Source organism: Triturus cristatus, chromosome 6 (assembly GCF_964204655.1).
Source record: "Triturus cristatus chromosome 6, aTriCri1.1, whole genome shotgun sequence".
Classification (NCBI taxonomy): domain Eukaryota; kingdom Metazoa; phylum Chordata; class Amphibia; order Caudata; family Salamandridae; genus Triturus; species Triturus cristatus.
Genome location: NC_140589.1, coordinates 165866892 through 165885370, shown reverse-complemented (window position 1 = coordinate 165885370; position 18479 = coordinate 165866892). Strand labels below are relative to the sequence as shown.

At 44.7% G+C, this 18479-nt stretch overlaps 1 protein-coding gene across 1 annotated transcript in view; it reads right to left on the bottom strand.

The window, feature by feature from the left end:
- The window catches only part of FDFT1 (farnesyl-diphosphate farnesyltransferase 1), a 182620-nt gene that overhangs the window by 20867 nt on the left and 143274 nt on the right, over nt 1–18479 (bottom strand). Inside the window, exon 7 of the mRNA XM_085610437.1 lies at nt 6061–6213. Coding sequence (XP_085466563.1) covers nt 6061–6213 — 153 coding nt within the window. The remainder of the gene's footprint in view (nt 1–6060; nt 6214–18479) is intronic.

Below are 18479 nucleotides of genomic sequence, written 5' to 3'. Positions count from 1 at the left end.
GTCTTCGGCTCCGTCTAAGACGTCGACTCCGGTTCGTGTGGAGTCGGATGCTTCTATGCATGAAGAGCAGGAAGAGTCGGTTCCAGTGCCTGAAGGTTCGGAGGCTCCAGTGGAGGATATTGCGGAGCCGGTGCCGGAGGCCCCACAAGAGGTTCCTTTGCCTCAGTTCCCGGCCCCAGGTACGGATTCGGCTAATTTCTTGAATGCTATGTATGGCATTTTTAATAGGGCGGCCTACCCATCCGGAGCACCAGCTGGTCCCGTGGGTCCGATGGCCTTTACAATGGGGGTGCCACAGCAGTATGCTCAGGCCCCCTTTATGCCGATGGCGCCTTCTTGGCAGTTTCCGGCGCCGCCTGTGGATTCGAGTCGACCTCGGAAGGTTCGGCAGGCTTCGGAGCCTTCTTCGACGCCGAGACTGGCTCCATCGACGCCGAAGCCGACTCCATCGACGCCGAAGCAGACTCCATCGACGTCGAGGCTGACTCCATCTGCGCCGTGTCTGGCGCCGTCGACGCCGGTTCCTCTGGTTCCTCCGACGCCGCGTACGACATCGCCGACGTCGGTTCCCCGAATCCGGTCGAGGAGGGAAGCCCAGAGGGTGTTGGAGGAAAGAAGATTTCGTGAGGTGGAAGAAGGCGAGGTTGATTCTTCTTCGGACGAATTCGAGGGCATTGAGGATGCCAGTGGGCTGGATACGACCCCAGAGTGGGAACACGCATCTGCCAGGTCTTCTCCTCCTCATGAGTTGGCTCCCTATCACGTGGTGATAAAGAAAGCAGCAGAGCTTGTGGATTTGCAGCTGCCTTCTGTGGAGTATAAGTCCAACCTACTCACAGAAGTGTTACATTCTCCTACTGCGACATCGGAGCCTTTGCTACCTTTCAATGAGGCCATATTGGAGCCGGTTTTAGAGGTATGGAAGAAGCCCCTTTCTTCTCCTGCAGTGTGTAGGCAGGTGGCAAGGAGGTACAAGGTTGCTCCAGGGGACCCTGACTTTTTATCTTCTCATCCGTCCCCGGACAGTTTGGTTGTGCAGGCTTCTTGCTCCAAGCATGCTTCCGGTGCCTTCCCTCAGTCTCCAGCTGACAGGGAATCCAAAAAAGCTGATCAGGCGGCCAAAAAGACCTTTTCAACAGGAAGCATGGCGTTGAAGTGCACTAATGCTACATGCCTGCTGGGGCGTTACGTGCACGCTCTTATGGATTCCATTAAGTCCTTGGCCCCAAAGTTGCCTGAAGGGGATAAGTCATTCTTCATGGAGGTTGTAGCGGACACTCAGGCGGCTGCCAGGCAAGTTATCCAGTCAGGGTTGGATACTGCGGACTCCGTGGCAAGGATCATGGGGTCGTCTGTTGCTGTAAGAAGGCAGGCTTGGCTCCGTAACTCTGGTTTCTCGGCGGATGTTCAGGCTACTCTGGTCGATCTTCCATTTGATGGTCAGAAGCTGTTTGGGGAGAAGGCGGACTCTGCCCTTCAGCGTTTTAAGGACAGCCGATTGACTGCAAAATCTTTGGGTCTGCAAGTGCCACCAAAGGGTTCGCCCTTTCGGAAATTTAGGGGCTTTGGGCGATCGTCTTTTCGCTCTTACCGGCAGCCTCAGCAGCAGCAGCAGCAGCAGCAGCAGCAGAATCCCCTCTATAAGTCCTATAGAGGGAGACAGAGGGGTCGGAGAGGTTCTGGACGCAACCCCTCTTCTTCCTCCTCCTCCTCTGCTCCCAATGAGGCCTCAGGGAAGCAGCCCTAGATCCCCCATCCCGGATCATGTAAGACCTGTGGGGGGTCGGGTGTCCTACTTTCTACGGGGTTGGAAATCTGTTACAACCGACCTTTGGGTTTTGAACCTCGTAGAGACTGGGTACGCCCTTCCCTTTCGGGAGTTTCCTCCCCCTTACCCTCCTTGCCAAGGTTATTGCTCGGAGGACCACCTGCTTCTCCTGCAGAAAGAAGTTCTAGCCTTGTTTCAGAAGGGTGCAATAGAGGTGGTTCCGGAGCAGGAAAGGGGTCAGGGATGCTACTCCCGGTATTTTCTGATTCCCAAAAAGGACGGCAGATTGCGTCCAATTCTGGACCTCAGGATCTTGAACTTTTACCTGAAACAGGAGAAGTTCAAGATGCTGACCCTTGCGCAGGTTCTTCAAGCGTTGCAGCAAGGAGACTGGATGGTGTCGCTCGACTTGCAGGACGCGTACTTCCATGTCCCAATCCTGAAGTCGCACAGGAAGTATCTCCGGTTTACGGTTGGGTCGCAACACTACCAATTTGCGGTCCTCCCGTTTGGTCTTACTACCGCACCTCGAGTCTTCACCAAGGTGATGGCGGTGGTGGCTGCTCATCTCAGGAGGTCAGGTGTCCCGGTTCTCCCTTACCTGGACGACTGGCTTCTGAAGGCAGAGTCCCCAGAGATGGTGCAGCGCCATCTGCAGGTGACAACTCAGCTGTTGTTCGACTTGGGTTTTTCGATCAATGTGCCCAAATCTCACCTGGTGCCCTCTCAACGCAACCTGTTTATAGGGGCAGTACTGGACACTACTGTGTGTCGGGCATTCCCTCCTCCTCAAAGGATTGTCGACATTCAGGAGATGGTCCCTTTATTCCACAGTGGAGCGGTTGTTCCAGTTCTGAAGGTCCTTCGCCTGCTCGGTCTTTTCGCTTCCTGCATTCTGTTGGTCAACCATGCACGCTGGCACATGAGGGCGCTCCAGTGGTGTCTCCGCAGGCAGTGGTATCAGCACAACGGGGATCTCGGGGAGTCGATCAAGATCTCCGGAGAAGCTGCGGCGGATCTGTCTTGGTGGAGCGTGGAGGGCAATCTGTCTCAAGGAAAGCCCTTCCATCTACCTCCATCGGTGGCCACGGTGATAACGGATGCATCCACTTTAGGGTGGGGTGCGCATCTGGGGGATCTGGAGATCAAAGGACTTTGGTCTCCGGAGGAAAGGTTGCTTCACATCAACCTTCTGGAATTGCGGGCGATTCGTTTGGCGCTCAAGGCCTTCCTCCCTTCCCTTCACGGTCAGTCTGTTCAAGTCCTGACGGACAACACGACAGCGATGTGGTATATAAACAAACAGGGAGGAGTAGGGTCTCTGTCTCTGCAGAGAGGCCCTGCGTCTGTGGTCCTGGGCTCAGGACCATCAGATTTGTCTGATGGCAAATCATCTGGCCGGGGTTCTGAACGTGCGTGCGGACAGTCTCAGTCGGCAGTTCTCCGCCGACCACGAGTGGAGGCTCCATCCGGAGGTGGTTCGTCACGTCTTTCGGACGTGGGGGACACCTCGGGTGGATCTGTTTGCCACTTTCGAGAATGCGCACTGCCCGTCATTCTGCAGTCTCCAGTATCCGATGCAGGGGGCGTTGGGGGACGCGTTTCAGTTGAGTTGGAGCTTGCGACTCCTTTACGCGTTTCCTCCTATACCCTTGATTCCTCGGGTTCTGAGGAAGATTCGCCAAGACCGGGCCCAAGTCATATTGGTCGCCCCGGATTGGCCAAGAAGGGTGTGGTACACAGATCTTCTCCACCTCTCCTCGTGCCCTCCGCTCCATCTCCCTCTGAGGGCAGACCTCCTCTCGCAGTCGGAGGGGCAGGTTCTACACCCCCACCTCCAGAGCTTACACCTTCATGCCTGGAGATTGAACGGGGCAACCTGAGTTCATTCTCTCTCCCGCCTGATGTGGTGGACGTTATTTTATCGGCCAGGCGACACTCCACCAATTCCATTTACTCCTACAGGTGGTCTAAATTTGTAAAATGGTGTGGAGAGAGATCCATTGATCCTTTAAAGGCCCGTCTGTCCAATGTGCTCCAGTTTGCTCTTTCCTTGGCTCAGCAGGGTTTTGCTGTGGCCACGGTCAAGGGCTACCTTTCGGCCTTATCGGCATTTCTGTGCCTCCCAGATCAACCTTCACTATTTAAATCTCCGGTTGTTCTGAGGTTCATCAAGGGCCTTACAAACAGGTTTCCTCCTACTCCATTTGTAATGCCTCAGTGGGACCTTAATCTTGTTTTAACCTTTTTAATGGGGTCCCCTTTTGAGCCTCTTCATACTTGTCCTTTGAGGCTGTTATCTTTTAAGGTGGTTTTTCTTGTAGCCATAACCTCAGCAAGGAGGGTGAGTGAGCTTCAAGCTCTTAGTTCCAAACCTCCTTTTCTTACCTTACATGCTGAAAGGAAGGTTCTCAGGACCAGGGCTGCTTTCCTGCCAAAAGTTGTTACTCCTTTCCATTTGGGGCAGTCTATTACCCTCCCTGTTTTCTATCCACCCCCTCATCCTTCCAAAGAAGAGGAAAGACTCCATCGCCTTGACCCGAAGAGGGCTATGAGTTTTTATCTGGACAGGACCAAGGACTTTCGTATTGATGACCAGCTTTTTATTGGCTACGTTGGTCGTTCTAAAGGTAAAGCGGTGCACAAGCGCACGCTGTCAAGATGGATAATACTGACCATCAAGATCTGCTACGCCCTGGCTGGTAAGACTCCTCCTGAGGGTATTCGTGCTCACTCTACTAGAGCTAAGTCTTCAACATCTGCTCTGGCCCGGGGTGTTCCTGTGGCAGATATTTGTAAGGCCGCGACTTGGGCCTCCCTCCATACTTTCGCAAAGCATTATTGCTTGGACTCTGAGATGAGGAGGGAGGGCCACTTCGCGCGCTCTGTATTGCAAGATTTTCTGGTATAGGAAGGTGGACACCCTCCTCCGGGAGTGGGGACTGCTGTGGGAATCTATTCACAAGGTGAGGAATCCACTGGCAGATGTATCCATCAGAAGAACAAGTTACTTACCTTCGGTAACGCTTTTTCTGGTGGATACAGTATCTGCCTGTGGATTCCTCACTGACCCACCCGCCTCCCCGTTGTCCACCTTTGTATACCATGAAATAGGTCTTGTGGTAATGTTTTTATGCTTTGTTGTGCAATTGTAGGAAATGCTTGTTTATTTAGCATTATTTTCCTTTGTATGCTATGCATATGTGTTGGTGTGTTGTATACTGTGTATACTTTGAGTCTGTCGTTAGTCCACCTGTTCGCCTCGAAGGCACGGGGAAAAAATGGGTGGAACTGACGTCATCACGCCGACGTGGGCTTCTTATGGCTCCGGTGACGTCGATCGGAGTCGCGTGCGGAGCCGGTGTATTGTGACGTCGCCCACGTCGACGTGGAATGCTGGGGAAGAAAAGTTCTGTGGAATGCTGGCGCAGGGGATATTCACAAGGTGAGGAATCCACAGGCAGTTACTGTATCCACCAGAAAAAGCGTTACCGAAGGTAAGTAACTTGTTCTTTTCTTCCTTTTCAATTTTTGCTTCAGAAGCTTGTAATAAAAATTGAAAATATATTTCAATCAACACCACCTTGCCCAGGTCAGATGAACTTGCTTTGCAAATCCTTGATAAAGATGTGGTATTGTAACAAATCCTAATTTTGGGCTTTTATGCAGGCCTTTAACTGTTTTTTAAAGGTTTTGCACAAATAACGCATTTAGTAAAAGTCTCTGTTGCAGAAATATCAGGTGCAGTAAAAAGAGTTTTGTGCAGGTTCATTGTGACTGCTAAACAATATCATAATTCAGTTTTTATGCTTCAGAAAAATATCAAAGAATAATGGGCTCTGGGAGGAGCAAGTAAAAAAAAATATATTAATTGGAATTTTCTGAATGTATACTACCCGATTATATATATTTGCCCCACAATCCGAGGCCATGTTCATTATGATAAAATAAAGGCATATAAAGCACACGCGTGCAATTTAGAAATGGCTATAACATGAGAAAAAGGGCTGTGCACTCTTTCAATAAGAAAGTAAAAATGTTTAGGGTTAGATTATTCAAGCAACTGCGAAAAAAACTGACAGTTGTGTTCTACAGAGAATGAAATTTCGGACAATTTCAGGTTTAGTTCCATGGCTCGCAAATTTACACTTAAATTTACATGATACACAAAGTTCCCATGGTCTCCAACAGGGTTTTTTGTCAGGAAATTCGTTTCAAATGTAAATAGAAAATACTGCATTGTACCATTTTTGTTCATTTTTGTCTGTAATTAAAAGATCCGCCATCCTCACCTCTTCCACATACTGATACATTAAAGCTTTCACAGCTTGTATGTTTGTGGCATCCATCATCATGGTCACAGCTTGTCCCTTTCGAATCTTCACCACACCTCTGAACACCTGCTGGTTATTGTAACATGCAGCCAAAGTGGCGATAGCCATTACCTGTGCACGAATGAGAAAGCATACGTTATTCAGCTACTAACAGGAAGAGACGGTAGGAGATACAAACCAGTGAGTTAGAAAGACGTACCAAGTCCACTACTTGAGAACTAAAGAGCTGTCATTTCCAGCTGTAGAAACAGGTCAGAAAAGATAGTTGAGGCATGTCAAACTAGATTTAATGTGCAAACACCGTAAAATGGGAGAGGTAAGTTATTTACTAATGCTTATGGTTAAATGGGTAAAACGGACATTACTCACCTCCGGTAACGCCTTTTCTGATCGACTCTATCTAACTTAACTGCATATTCCTCACCTTCTGAATAGCCCCAGACGCTAGCAGGATCGGAAACGTTTGCACAGCAATACCCTTCAGCATCTGCATGTGGCGCAGTGTGGCATTTTACTACTTTGTGCCTCTCAGTCTTCTGCGTACGTGATATATGAGAGAGATGCCACCTGCATGCGCTAGCGTCACTTTCTTTCTGGACTGTCGTACCAACAGACATGAGGCTTAGAGAAACCAATATTAAACAGTGTTCAGAACTTTTTGGGATGCAATCTTACTAAGATTGGTCTGAATGAGACAATTGCACAGAAAGGGAGGATAGGTAGGTAAGGAAGGTAGCTAAGTGCCGTTAGTCTCTACCAGAAAGGAGGCTACCGAAGGTAAGTAATTTGTTCTTCCGATAGACTTTTAACCACAGACTCCTCACCTTCTGAATATCTTACACAACCGGTTGGACAAAGTGCCCGACGTGCCAGGCTATCTACACAGTAGTTCTTTGTGAATGTGTGGAGGGATGCCTACGTACCAGCCTGGAATGTGGTAGCAGCCTATGCTCTGGTGGAGTGAGCATGTAAACCCTTCAGGGTTTCCTGTTGGGCCATCCCATAGCAGATCTTAATTCACAAGACAATCCATCTAGAGATTGTTCTTTTGCGTACCACTTTACCCTTCTTTGTTCTGAAAAGAAAAGAAAAATGAACAGTTGATCATCCTGTCAAAATTCCCTGGTACGATTGATGTAAAAATGAAGGGCCCTCTTAGGATTGGGACAATGTAGTTGTTCCTCTTCCTTTTACTAATGAGGTGGTGCATAAAATATTGACACAGTGATGGATTGACCTACATGAAGGGTGTGACTAAAACCAAGGCAGCATTCCTTCCAAAGATAAAGACTACTTTGCCCGGAAAAAGGGAGACAAATGGTGGAACATAGGAAAAGGCACCAAGTTCACTCACTTGACTGGCAGATGTTATGGAAAAGGAAGAACACCATTGTAAGAGGAAGCGTAAAGGACAACTGTGCATAGACTCAGAGGTAGATCAGGTAGGTCAAGACATGGTTTAGATTCCCACTGTGGCATTTTTAAAAGAGCAGGTGGGAAAATATGGGTCATCCTTTAAAAAAAAAAATACATCACAACAGGTGATCTAAAGAGGGATGGCTGATCCGGTAACGTAAAAAAGGCAGAAATGCCCTTTAGCTGTAGCCACAGCCAGGCCTTGCTGGGCCAATGAAAGCAATAATATCTCAGACAGGGAAGCCTGTAGAGTTCGACGCGGCGAGAACAGCAAATGACAAACTTCTCCCAGCATCCCGCATAAACAGTCTTTGCAAAAGGACGCCCAGCTGCCAGAATAACACCACCAATTTGGGAGGAAGATCGAACACAATCAACAGTCGCAGCTCAATATCCATGTAAGGAGGTGTAGTTTGTGCAAGCCTCGGTGTAGGACCCTGCCTAGCTGCTGCGACAGGAGATATTCCCGAAAAGGCAGCTGGCTTGGAGGACAGATGCTAATGGGCAAATGTTTCTGGTACCACGGTCTCCTCACAGAGTCCGGAGCCACAAAGCTACCTTGGGCCCGGTCTTTCTTGATCTTTTTGAGCACTCTGGGCAGGGGTAGAAAAAGCATAGTGGAGTCCAGTTCCCCAATGCAGGCGAAAGATGCCTCATAACGAAGACTACCTAGGGAACTCCAATGCGCTAAGGTCCCACTACTGCACATTTTTTGCAGTGGCGAACATATTGAACCAGGGTTCTGCCCACTGCTGAAAGATTTGGTGCTGCGCTGTGACTTGGTTAAACGCAGCGCCAGGATACCCGTGGGGTGACAGTTTTGCGCTATATAAGCGTATGTTACAATTTCCTGTGCCACCTCCAAGTGTAATCAACACTTGTGATCCACTAGGCAACGTTGGCGGAGTTTGTCTGCCCAGGTGTTTAAAGATCCTACCAGGTGCTGAGTGATCAGAGATACGACCTGAACATTCAGCCACTTCCAGAGGCAAAGAGGACCCTGGCACAGGGACCACAACCCCACTCTGCCCTGGTCTACTGCAATACCACGTGGAGAGTGTGTTGTCTGTGAGAACCTGCACCTGGTAGTCAGGAGGAACATCTTTAACGCCAAGTGAATCACTCGCAACTCCAGCAGGTTGATGGAGAAGAGTCTCAGCCGGAGAGCAGAGTCCTCTGATCTCCACCTCTCCTAGATGACCTCCCCAATCCAGTAACAATGCATCTGTCACGATCGTTAACTTTGGTTGGAGTATGGAGAGTGATCTGCCTCCGGTCCAATTGCGTATGAGCAACAACCTCTGCAGTCTCCACCAACACCTAGATGGAATCTCAGATTTCCTTGGCGCTAGGCCCACTGAAACGTCAGACCCCACTGCAGCTCTTGCATGTGCCACCTGATGTGGCCCACAAGCAGGATGCAAGAGGCCCGGAAGCCTCAGAGCCGCTTTCACTGAGACCCAGGTCAAAGGTTGGGTCTTAGCCCAAATGTCCTGGACTCATTGAGGTGGAGGAATAGCTCGGAAAAGCACCGTATTCAAAATGGCTCTGATGAAGGTGACCGCATGCGAAATGTGGTCCTTGGAGGTGCACCCAATAAAAGATCGTGAATGCTTATTAGGTGGTAAATTTATACATACCTTTTTCTTTGGCATGCAATAAGTGTGCATCCAGTGTGAATTAGCAGGAGTGGTACCAGGGAACTAGTTTCCTAAGGTCCTGAAGAAAAGCCAATAGTTGTACGGCTTGAAATAGGTTGACCTTTAGAAAAGTAGGTACATAATATTCTCCTTTCCTAATTTCTCCCTTTTTTAACCATAACGACTAGAGGTCAGAATAAATAGGATACACCTACTTTAGTATTTTTAAATTACACTCCAGCACAAAAAGTAGGGCTGGGGCTAAGACAGTCATTGTCTTCTTGCTTCTTAGGTCGTCGCAGATCTGAGGGCCATATCTGGGGGAGCCACCTATATACTAAATTTAGGAGATGTTTCAGGGGATTAGCAAGTAAAGCCAGTGGGCACCTTACAGGGGGGGGGGGGGGGGGGGAGGGGGCTACACCCTCTATTATGCCACCCTGTTTAATTTCAGGTTAAGTATCTAATCCACTAGTGTCCTGTAAACTCTGAGTGTAAGGTTGATATTCCATCAGACAATCTTCCCAAGAAAACTCAGGCTCAAGAATGAGCAAAATCAATAGTGTTAGGAGAAGCATAGGCCTCAAAATCCGATAATATAATTGGATCCTCGAATCAGCGTTGGCAACAACTATGTCGGAGCCGGCTGAGGCAACCGAGGTGCGGAACACAGTGTCGAAGATGGCGCCAAAGGTGGTGCTGGGTCGTGAGTCCATGGAATAAGGTAAAGAGACACAGCTGACATCAAGGATGAATCCGCTGACGGTAACTCAGCAGTACATGCCTTAGGATCCATGGGGCACAAAGACACACCGGAGTGACCAGGTGTAGTACCAACAATTGTCTAGACCTTGCTGAAGTTGTTGGAGCTACTGTGCCGTCACAACCTGATCCAGAGAAACTCTGAACTGGAATGTCGTTAGAGCTGGTCCTGCAAGCGGGGAATGACTTTGTGGCCTATGCAATACCTGGTGTATCTCGTGACTCCTAGTGGTGTAAGTGATGTGAACCAGAAGAGTTACGATAGGGCTGTGTGTGCTTCTTTTGGTTCCACTTGGAGTTAGTTGATTTAGAGGAGGTACGGCCACATGAATGATCTCGGAAATGAAAGAGCCCTAGCTTTAAGACTTTGACCTAAACCTCTGCACCTTAGAATCCGATCAGGATTGGGTTTTCAAGTTCCACAACTTGTGACTGCCAGCTTTGCCACGTGTTCACCAATGACATTTCTGTTCTTCTTGGCACACAACAAACACAAGTATGAGTCGTGGCCAAAGCCAAGATACCAGAGGGAATAGTCATGTGGATCCGTAATAGGCATCTGTCAAGTAAAGGTAACACACACTTTAAATCCTACTGGTTAGGTGACATTTCTGCGCACGGTTATAGGAAAAACATATATAGAATATTGCAAATCTGTCAAATGACAGTTGACGTTCCGGGTCTGCATCTGTTGGAACAGAAAAAAAGGATCTGTCACCAGCTTGAGCAAGTGATGTGTATATCTACCGATCCAGACGTCAAGTTTGCACGAGCTAACAAAATGTTGCATGGGCCACCTGCTGACGCAGGAAAGAATTGCTATGCAAACATTTCAGATCCAGTCTGACACCTGGGGATTTTAAAAAGGTGAGGAACCTGCCGTTAAATGTCTCTATTAGTGCAATCTTGGAAATGTTGAGTGGTCATACTGGTTAGCCATGTTTAATCTGCAGCTAGGATACTGGAACGGTCACACACTTCACTGTGGATCAAGTGGTTTCAAGTGTATTTTCTATAGTCTTATTCTAAAATATTTGTTCTAGTTTTAAACATAGACCTCTGTTAGAACTTTAATTCTTTTGATAAACTATTCACAGTTTTTTTGATGAAGTACTCCCATAATATAGATCCATCCTGTATTATCCCTCAGCCTATTTAGTTGTAAGCTAAACACAAACGTCCTAGAGCTCTTCTTCATGCCATCATGTTGTTTTAGTGGTCTGTCCCTTCTCTCCATTTGATTTTACCCTGCCACCTTTGGAAAACATACAGCAGCCGAAATAGCTATACTTAAAATAAAACAAAATAAAATGCACCTCATAAATCCTGACTGGTTAACCCTTTTCTGAAAGATATGAACAATATTGAAATCACTAATGGCAATAAGCCACTCAGTTTGTCTACAGACCAAGTAGATGTCATTAGTCATAAAGAGTCAATATGTGATATACCACGCACACCAGTTCAAAAAAGTTAATCAATTTCTTTTTTTTTTTAAAGTGAAGTATCAAAAAGTTCTGGGCGTGCTGGGAGGAGTAGTCCTCTAAACCAAGACGTAATCATTAATACACCAGTTGCACCACTCAGAACTGGGTGGTGTCCCTCCTGAAGCACAGCCAATTGTGGGCGATGACGTCGCCAATCCAAAGTAAACCAAAAGTTTGAAGAAATTAGAAGATCAATATTTTATTATTGATAGTTCATCATGGAATTATCTACATTGTAATCATGAGATTATCCGAAGATTTGAAAATTCGAAGGTTCAAATTATTTAAAGCAGCTGAAGAATGAACCCCAATGCATTTAGGGTATTGATTTACCCTTCATCAGGAGGAAAAATCCTGAAAAGATATATGAAGGTAGGAGTGAATTGAAGCGACCATTTGAAGTAAAATAGTGTTAGTCAGATTGGTGCCTTGAAGTTGTAGAACGCGATCACGTGGATTAATGAAAGAGGAAGGAAAATAACCTGTTAAACCAATGTCAACTGCCCGTGTCAAAAAATGCAAATGTGCTACCGGCTGATAGAACCGTTTAGTTAAGTTACATGTTGAGATGTCACCCGATACGGAAAGGTGTTAAAGAAGATATGACAACGATTGCCCAGAATGGTTAATCTCAATATGAATTTACGTGCTAAATTACAGATAAGTCCAAAATTAGAGAGAGCATGCCTTAATGTAAATGAAGACAGCGTTCCGCGTGCTGCCGTAAATTTATTCGCGGATTCAGATGTCACCCGATATTGTGGTAAGTTAGAAAAGTATAAAAGAAGATATGAATACCAATAGCCCAAAATAGTTAAACTCAATATGAGTTTACGTGCTGAGTAGCAAGTGAGCCCGAAATTAAAGAAAGCATACCTTAATGTGAATAAGGACAGCGTTCCGTGTGCTGCCGTTAGTTTGTGAGGGTTTGCACGGCGGTCATCGACTGCTCTCGTTATAAACAGTGAGAAGGGAAAGTATGCTGTGAATCGTGTTGATGGCGGCCATGTTGGAATGGGTAAAAGTGCGTAATCACAAAAGTGGTTGCGATGTGTGAACACTATGATAGCAAAGCTGAAAAAGGATGTGGGTAAAGCAAGATAATCGTGGTAATTGCACAACCATGTGTGTGCCTCGATGTTAATAGGTATGGATGTTATATGTAGATAAACGTGGCGGTCATGGGTTACCATGGTGGCAAATACCTATACGTAGCGGCCATATTGAGATCGGTAAATGACTGATAGCGAGGAAATAGTGACAAAGAGTGAAAAACTCGAAGTGATGAAAAAATGAAAGTAAAACAAAGAAAAAGTGAGACAGGAGGGTAAATGAAAGATGACAAATAAAAATGATGCTTAAAACGAATACATGGTACATTACTTCACATGATTAGAAATATACATGAGATAATACAACCTAAAGGAACAGTAAAACGAAAAGTTAAAGGCTACACGTGAAGGTTATGGAGAGGAAACTAGGATGAAAATAAGGATAAAAATGAAACCAAAGCACAAATGGTTTACAAGAAACAACTAAATTCAACGCGGTCATTGAGTCTGTGAGGTACCAGTGAGTTCATTTTGTAAATCCAAGTGGTTTCTCTTTGGAGTAGGAATTTCCGATTGTCTCTGCCTTCTTTAATGGGTACTACTTCACACACCAGAAATCTTAATTGGCTGATGTTGTGATAGTGATTGGTAAAATGCACTGCCACTGTGGATTTGAGGTTTTTGTTACGGATGTTACTCTTGTGTTCATTCACTCGGGTTTTGATTTTTCTTTCAGTTTTGCCAATGTATACAAGTCCACAAGGGCATTTGAGCATGTATACAAGATTCTTGGAGTCACAAGTAGCTGTAACATATAGCTTGATATTAAATCCACGTGTGGGATGCGGAGTGCAGTTCCCTTTGATGATATTGTTGCAATTGCCACAGTTATGGCTAGGTACAGTGCCTTTGTGTATTAAAGTTAAATCAGGTGATTTTGGCGATTTGAGTAGCTCCATTAGGTTTTTGCTTCTCTCATAGGCAAACAAAGGTCTGTCCAAAAATATGTTTTTGAAGTCTGGTTCCACCTGTAACATGGGCCAATGTTTCAGAATAGCTTTCTTGAGATTGAAACTTTCAGTAGAGAATTTAGAAACGATAACTGCCCTGGATGAAGCTTTGATGTTCCTTTTGGTATTCAGCAGTTGAGATCTGGATTTGGGTGATGCTCGATTGATAGCCGTGGTGAGCGTTTCTTGAGGGTAGCCGTGATTAAGAAATCGACGTTCCATGATCGAAATGTGCTGTGTGAGTTGTGAAGATTCAGAAATTAATTCTTTTAATCCTGAGTAGTTGAGAATATGGAAAATGTCTCTTGAGTGCTGGTTGATGAAAGCTGGAAAAATGTAATAAGTTGTTCCTGTCAGTGTCCTTTCTGTATAAGTTTGTTTCTATGTGATTGTCCTTGATGTACACCAGTACATCCAAATAATTGATCTGAGACTTATGAATGTTGTACGTGAATTTCAATCTTTCATAAACCTTGTTGAGTTCGTCAATAGCGTTGATTAATAGATGTTTTGAGCCACTCCAAATTAGAAAGATGTCATCGATATAACGGAGAAATAAAAGTGAATTTGTTTTCCATGGGTCAATGTTAATGATGTTGTCTGATTCAAAGTTATGCATGAACAAATTTGCATAGCTGGGGGCTGCACAATTTCCCATGGAAGTACCGTTGAGTTGTAAAAGGAATTGATTGTTATGACAAAAATAGCTGTGATATAAGGTGAAATGAAGTTCCAGTAAAAAAAAATTGAAATCCTGTGACAGTTGTGAATGTAGTAAGAAACATTCAATGGCTTCTATCCCAAGGTTGTGTGGTATGGAGGTATACAAAGATGTGACATCAATGGTGCAAAAACTACATATCTTCACCCCACTCAATGTTGGTATTTTGAAGTTTATTCAAAAAATCAGTTGTGTCTCTGATATATGTAGACATTTGTTGAACCAGTGGCTGAAAGTGTTTGTCAAGATTCTGGGCAATCGTTGTCATATCTTCTTTAACGCTGTCTTCATTTACATTAAGGCATGCTCTCTCTAATTTTGGACTTATCTCCAAACTTAGCACGTAAATTCACATTGAGTTTAACCATTCTGGGCAATCGTTGTCATATCTTCTTTAACACCTTTCCGTATCGGGTGACATCTCAACATGTAACTTAACTAAACAGTTCTATCAGCCAGTAGCACATTTGCATTTTTTGGCACGGGCAGCTGACATTGGTTTAACGGGCTATTTTCCTTCCTCTTCCATTAATCCACGTGATCGCGTTCTACAACTTCAAGGCACCAATCTGACTAACACTATTTTACTTCAAATGGTCGCTTCAATTCACTCCTACATTCATATATCTTTTCAGGATTTCTCCTCCTGATGAAGGGTAAATCAATACCCTAAATGCATTGGGGTTCATTCTTCAGCTGCTTTAAATAACTTGAACCTTCGAATTTTCAAATCTTCGGATAATCTCATGATTACAATGTAAATGCTTCCATGATGATCAATAATAAAATATTGATCTTCTAATTTCTTCAAACTTTTGGTTTACTTTGGATTGGCGACGTCGTCGCCCACAATTGGCTGTGCTTCAGGAGGGACACCACCCAGTTCGGAGTGGTGCAACTGGTGTATTAATGATTACGTCTTGGTTTAGAGGACGACTCCTCCCAGCACGGCCAGAACTTTTTGATACATCACTTTTTAAAAAAAAATTTGATTAACTTTTTTTGAACTGGTGTGCGTGGTATATCACATATCTACTCTTTATGACTAATGACATCTACTTGGTCTGTAGACAAACTTTTGGTTTACTTTGGATTGACGACGTCGTCGCCCACAATTGGCTGTGCTTCAGGAGGGACACCACCCAGTTCTGAGTGGTGCAACTGGTGTGTATTAGTCATAAAGAGAACAAGTGGTGATAGAAGTACCATATGAAAACAGTACCCTATCCTTTACAAAATAATAAAATAATGGCTGTGGGTTTTCATTTTCAAGACTGTCCTTTGAATTACTTATCTCTCTCTGCATAAATGAATTTTCATGGACTTTGGTTTCCATATACTGTTATCAGCTCTAGTCAATTTTTGGGAATGCACAAGTTTGAAGTAACCATGTAATGGGGTTCAACGCAAGAAAGTAGGTATCCATCTACCAGTTGACTCAAATGTAACGCAGTTTGCTAATTCTTTGAAAGTGTCTGCCAATCCCCAAACTTTTAGGATTCCTAATGCACAAGAACTTTTCCCTGCTCTCTTGTTTGCTTATTGCTGTCCACTATTCCCATATTGCATAAAAGTCTTAACCAATGACAGCGCACTGGATCTTAGAGCAGGTCATATTTTACAAAGTCATCAATAAACGTTGCTGCATGCTTTAAATGCTCATGACTTTGGCTACCTTTTATCCACAACCCTCCTTCCTCCTCAAACTACTCAACCTCATCCTTGCTTGCAATTCCAGCCCCTTTCATACCCGTTCCCTCTAGCAGACCGCTTTTATCATTTTTTATTTTTTTAAGGTCAGTTTACATATTTCAAAAGCACATCTTACTCATACGAGCATCGTCCCTCCCTCCACAGCATAAACTTCTTGTCTATCTCTTTCCCAAGTCCATCTTTCACGTTCTACATGTTTCATTGCCAAGTCACCCCTTAGGAAAACACTGGACGCACATCAGAAATCAAATGGAAGAAATATCTCAAATGCTCCTAAATCAATTTTCTACTCTTCATTTGCTATGCCACAATCCGGTTTATGAACAATTGCCACTTTGACTTCTCTTATGGGATTCTACATTGTGGTTTAACTTACTGCCTCACACCAATATATTTTTTTCTTTTAAAGTTATTCACATTTCCTCACCATCAAGTCCCTCCCTGGAATTAGTCAATCATGTAATGACCTGCTACTTTACATAGAAAATTAATTCTAACTCATCACATCTCATCTTTCTGGACATCAGTTTCCCTTCCACATTGTAGATATCGAAGCAGGCCCCAAAAAACTTCCTGCAATCTTTGAACCAGCCATCACTGTATAATCTACCTTCTGCTATCTCCCTTTAATCCGGACACAAATTATTGTCCTCTTTTGTGCAGTACCATCGTCTACACTTACACAACCTCTCTTTTCCTTTTCATAAGATTTCCATGACAGATGGCCATGACGAAGTAATTTGATAAATCCAATCTACAGAATTATGATTTTGAATTTTATCTGCCACATCTCTTCCCTTCTACAGATCTCCATCAAGAACGGCGAGTGCTTTTCAACAAGTCAAAGTGTGCAAAACAAATATCTGCAGTACTGGTTTCAGTTGTTAATATTTAATTAAAATAAACCATCTTTCCTTCGAGTATTAATTCGACTTTTGCCCCATGCCCTCGACTTTGATCTTTCAGCTCCGTGTTTTATAAGAAAACGAGTTACTTACCTGTAACTACAGTTATCCAGTATTGGTATCTTTCATAGATTCACATGCCTGAATCATTCCCCGTCGCCGAGGCGGGAGTCCCCAGTAAATAAAAAAAAGTAGTGCCAAAATTCTAGTAGCAGTAGTAGGCCCAAAGAAAAGGCCCAAAGCCTGTACCTTAGCAGCCTATCTACCTCATTATGCAAAAAGAACCAAGAATTTGGTAACAACCAATCAGACACCAGCACCCTTCTAGAACCCTCTCAGCAGAGCCAGTTCTCCTCAGATTTTCGTAGCACAAGTGGGAAGTGAACGTCCCAAATTATATAGAACTGACTCTACGGGGAGGAGGGTGGGTGCATGTGAATCTATGAAAGATACCAATACTGGATAACTGTAGTTACAGGTAAGTAACTCGTTTTCTTATCCAGTATTGGGGTATCTTTCATAGATTCACATGCCTGAATCAGAATAGCGAGCAGTATACCAAGTATACAGTCGTTTGCGGATGGCGGGAGACTAGTGCTGATACTCCCTAATTGCATCCACAGCTTGTAACAAGAGGTATAAGAAAAGATCTTAAAATTCAAAATATGCCATCTATAAAGAGAAAAGCATGTTAACATGAAAGCAAATCATCATTGTAACACATTGCATTGTTATATTAAAGATATCAACATCTTACATATTAAAATATGAAAAAAGGGTACCTGAAGGTATCTCAAAGAAACAGATGTCGTAGTACAGCTTGTCCAACTGCTGCATCATCACGATGCGTAGATTGGAGGCAGTAATGTCTGGTAAACGTGTGGACATTTTTCCACGTCGCAGCACGGCAGATATTTTCTAGAGTCACACCAGCAAACAATGCTGTAGACGCTGCTACTGTCCTCGTGGAATGGGCCTTGGGTTTCCTCAACAGAGGCCTGTGAGCCTTGTCATGGCAGAAAAGTATTGTAGATGCTATCCATCTGGCGATGGTGGATTTTGTAACCGCCTTTCCCAGAGTAGTTTGGCCATAAGCCACGAATAATTGATCAGACTTTCTGAGGTTCTTTGTTTTCAGAAGATAGAATTTAAGACATCTCTTGATATCGAGAGAATGTAAGGCTCGTTCCACTGGGGTGGATGGATTAGGAAAGAAAGTCTTTAACGTCACTGGTTCATTAAGATGAAATTGTGAAGGCACCTTAGGTATAAACGTTGGATTAGTTCGGAGGTGCACGTAGTCTTGAGTGAAGCGTAGAAAAGGTTCCTTTACAGTAAACGCCTGAATCTCACTCACTCTTCGAGCTGATGTTAAAGCCAGAAGTAAAGCAACCTTCCATGTAAGGAATTTTAGGTCAGCCTTGTGGATGGGCTCGAATGGATGCTTCATTAACTGTAATAGGACTGTGTTGAGCTCCCATTCCGGTGGCGGAAGTCTGACCGGAGGAAACTCTCGGAATAGTCCTTTCATAAACTGTTTAATTAAAGAGGATGAACAAAGAGAAGGGCCATGAGCACCCCTTCTGAATCTTGAAAGTGCAGCTAAGTGGACCTTGACTGAAGGGAAAGAAAGCCCAGATCTTGCCAGGTGTAACAAGTAAGGAAGGATCT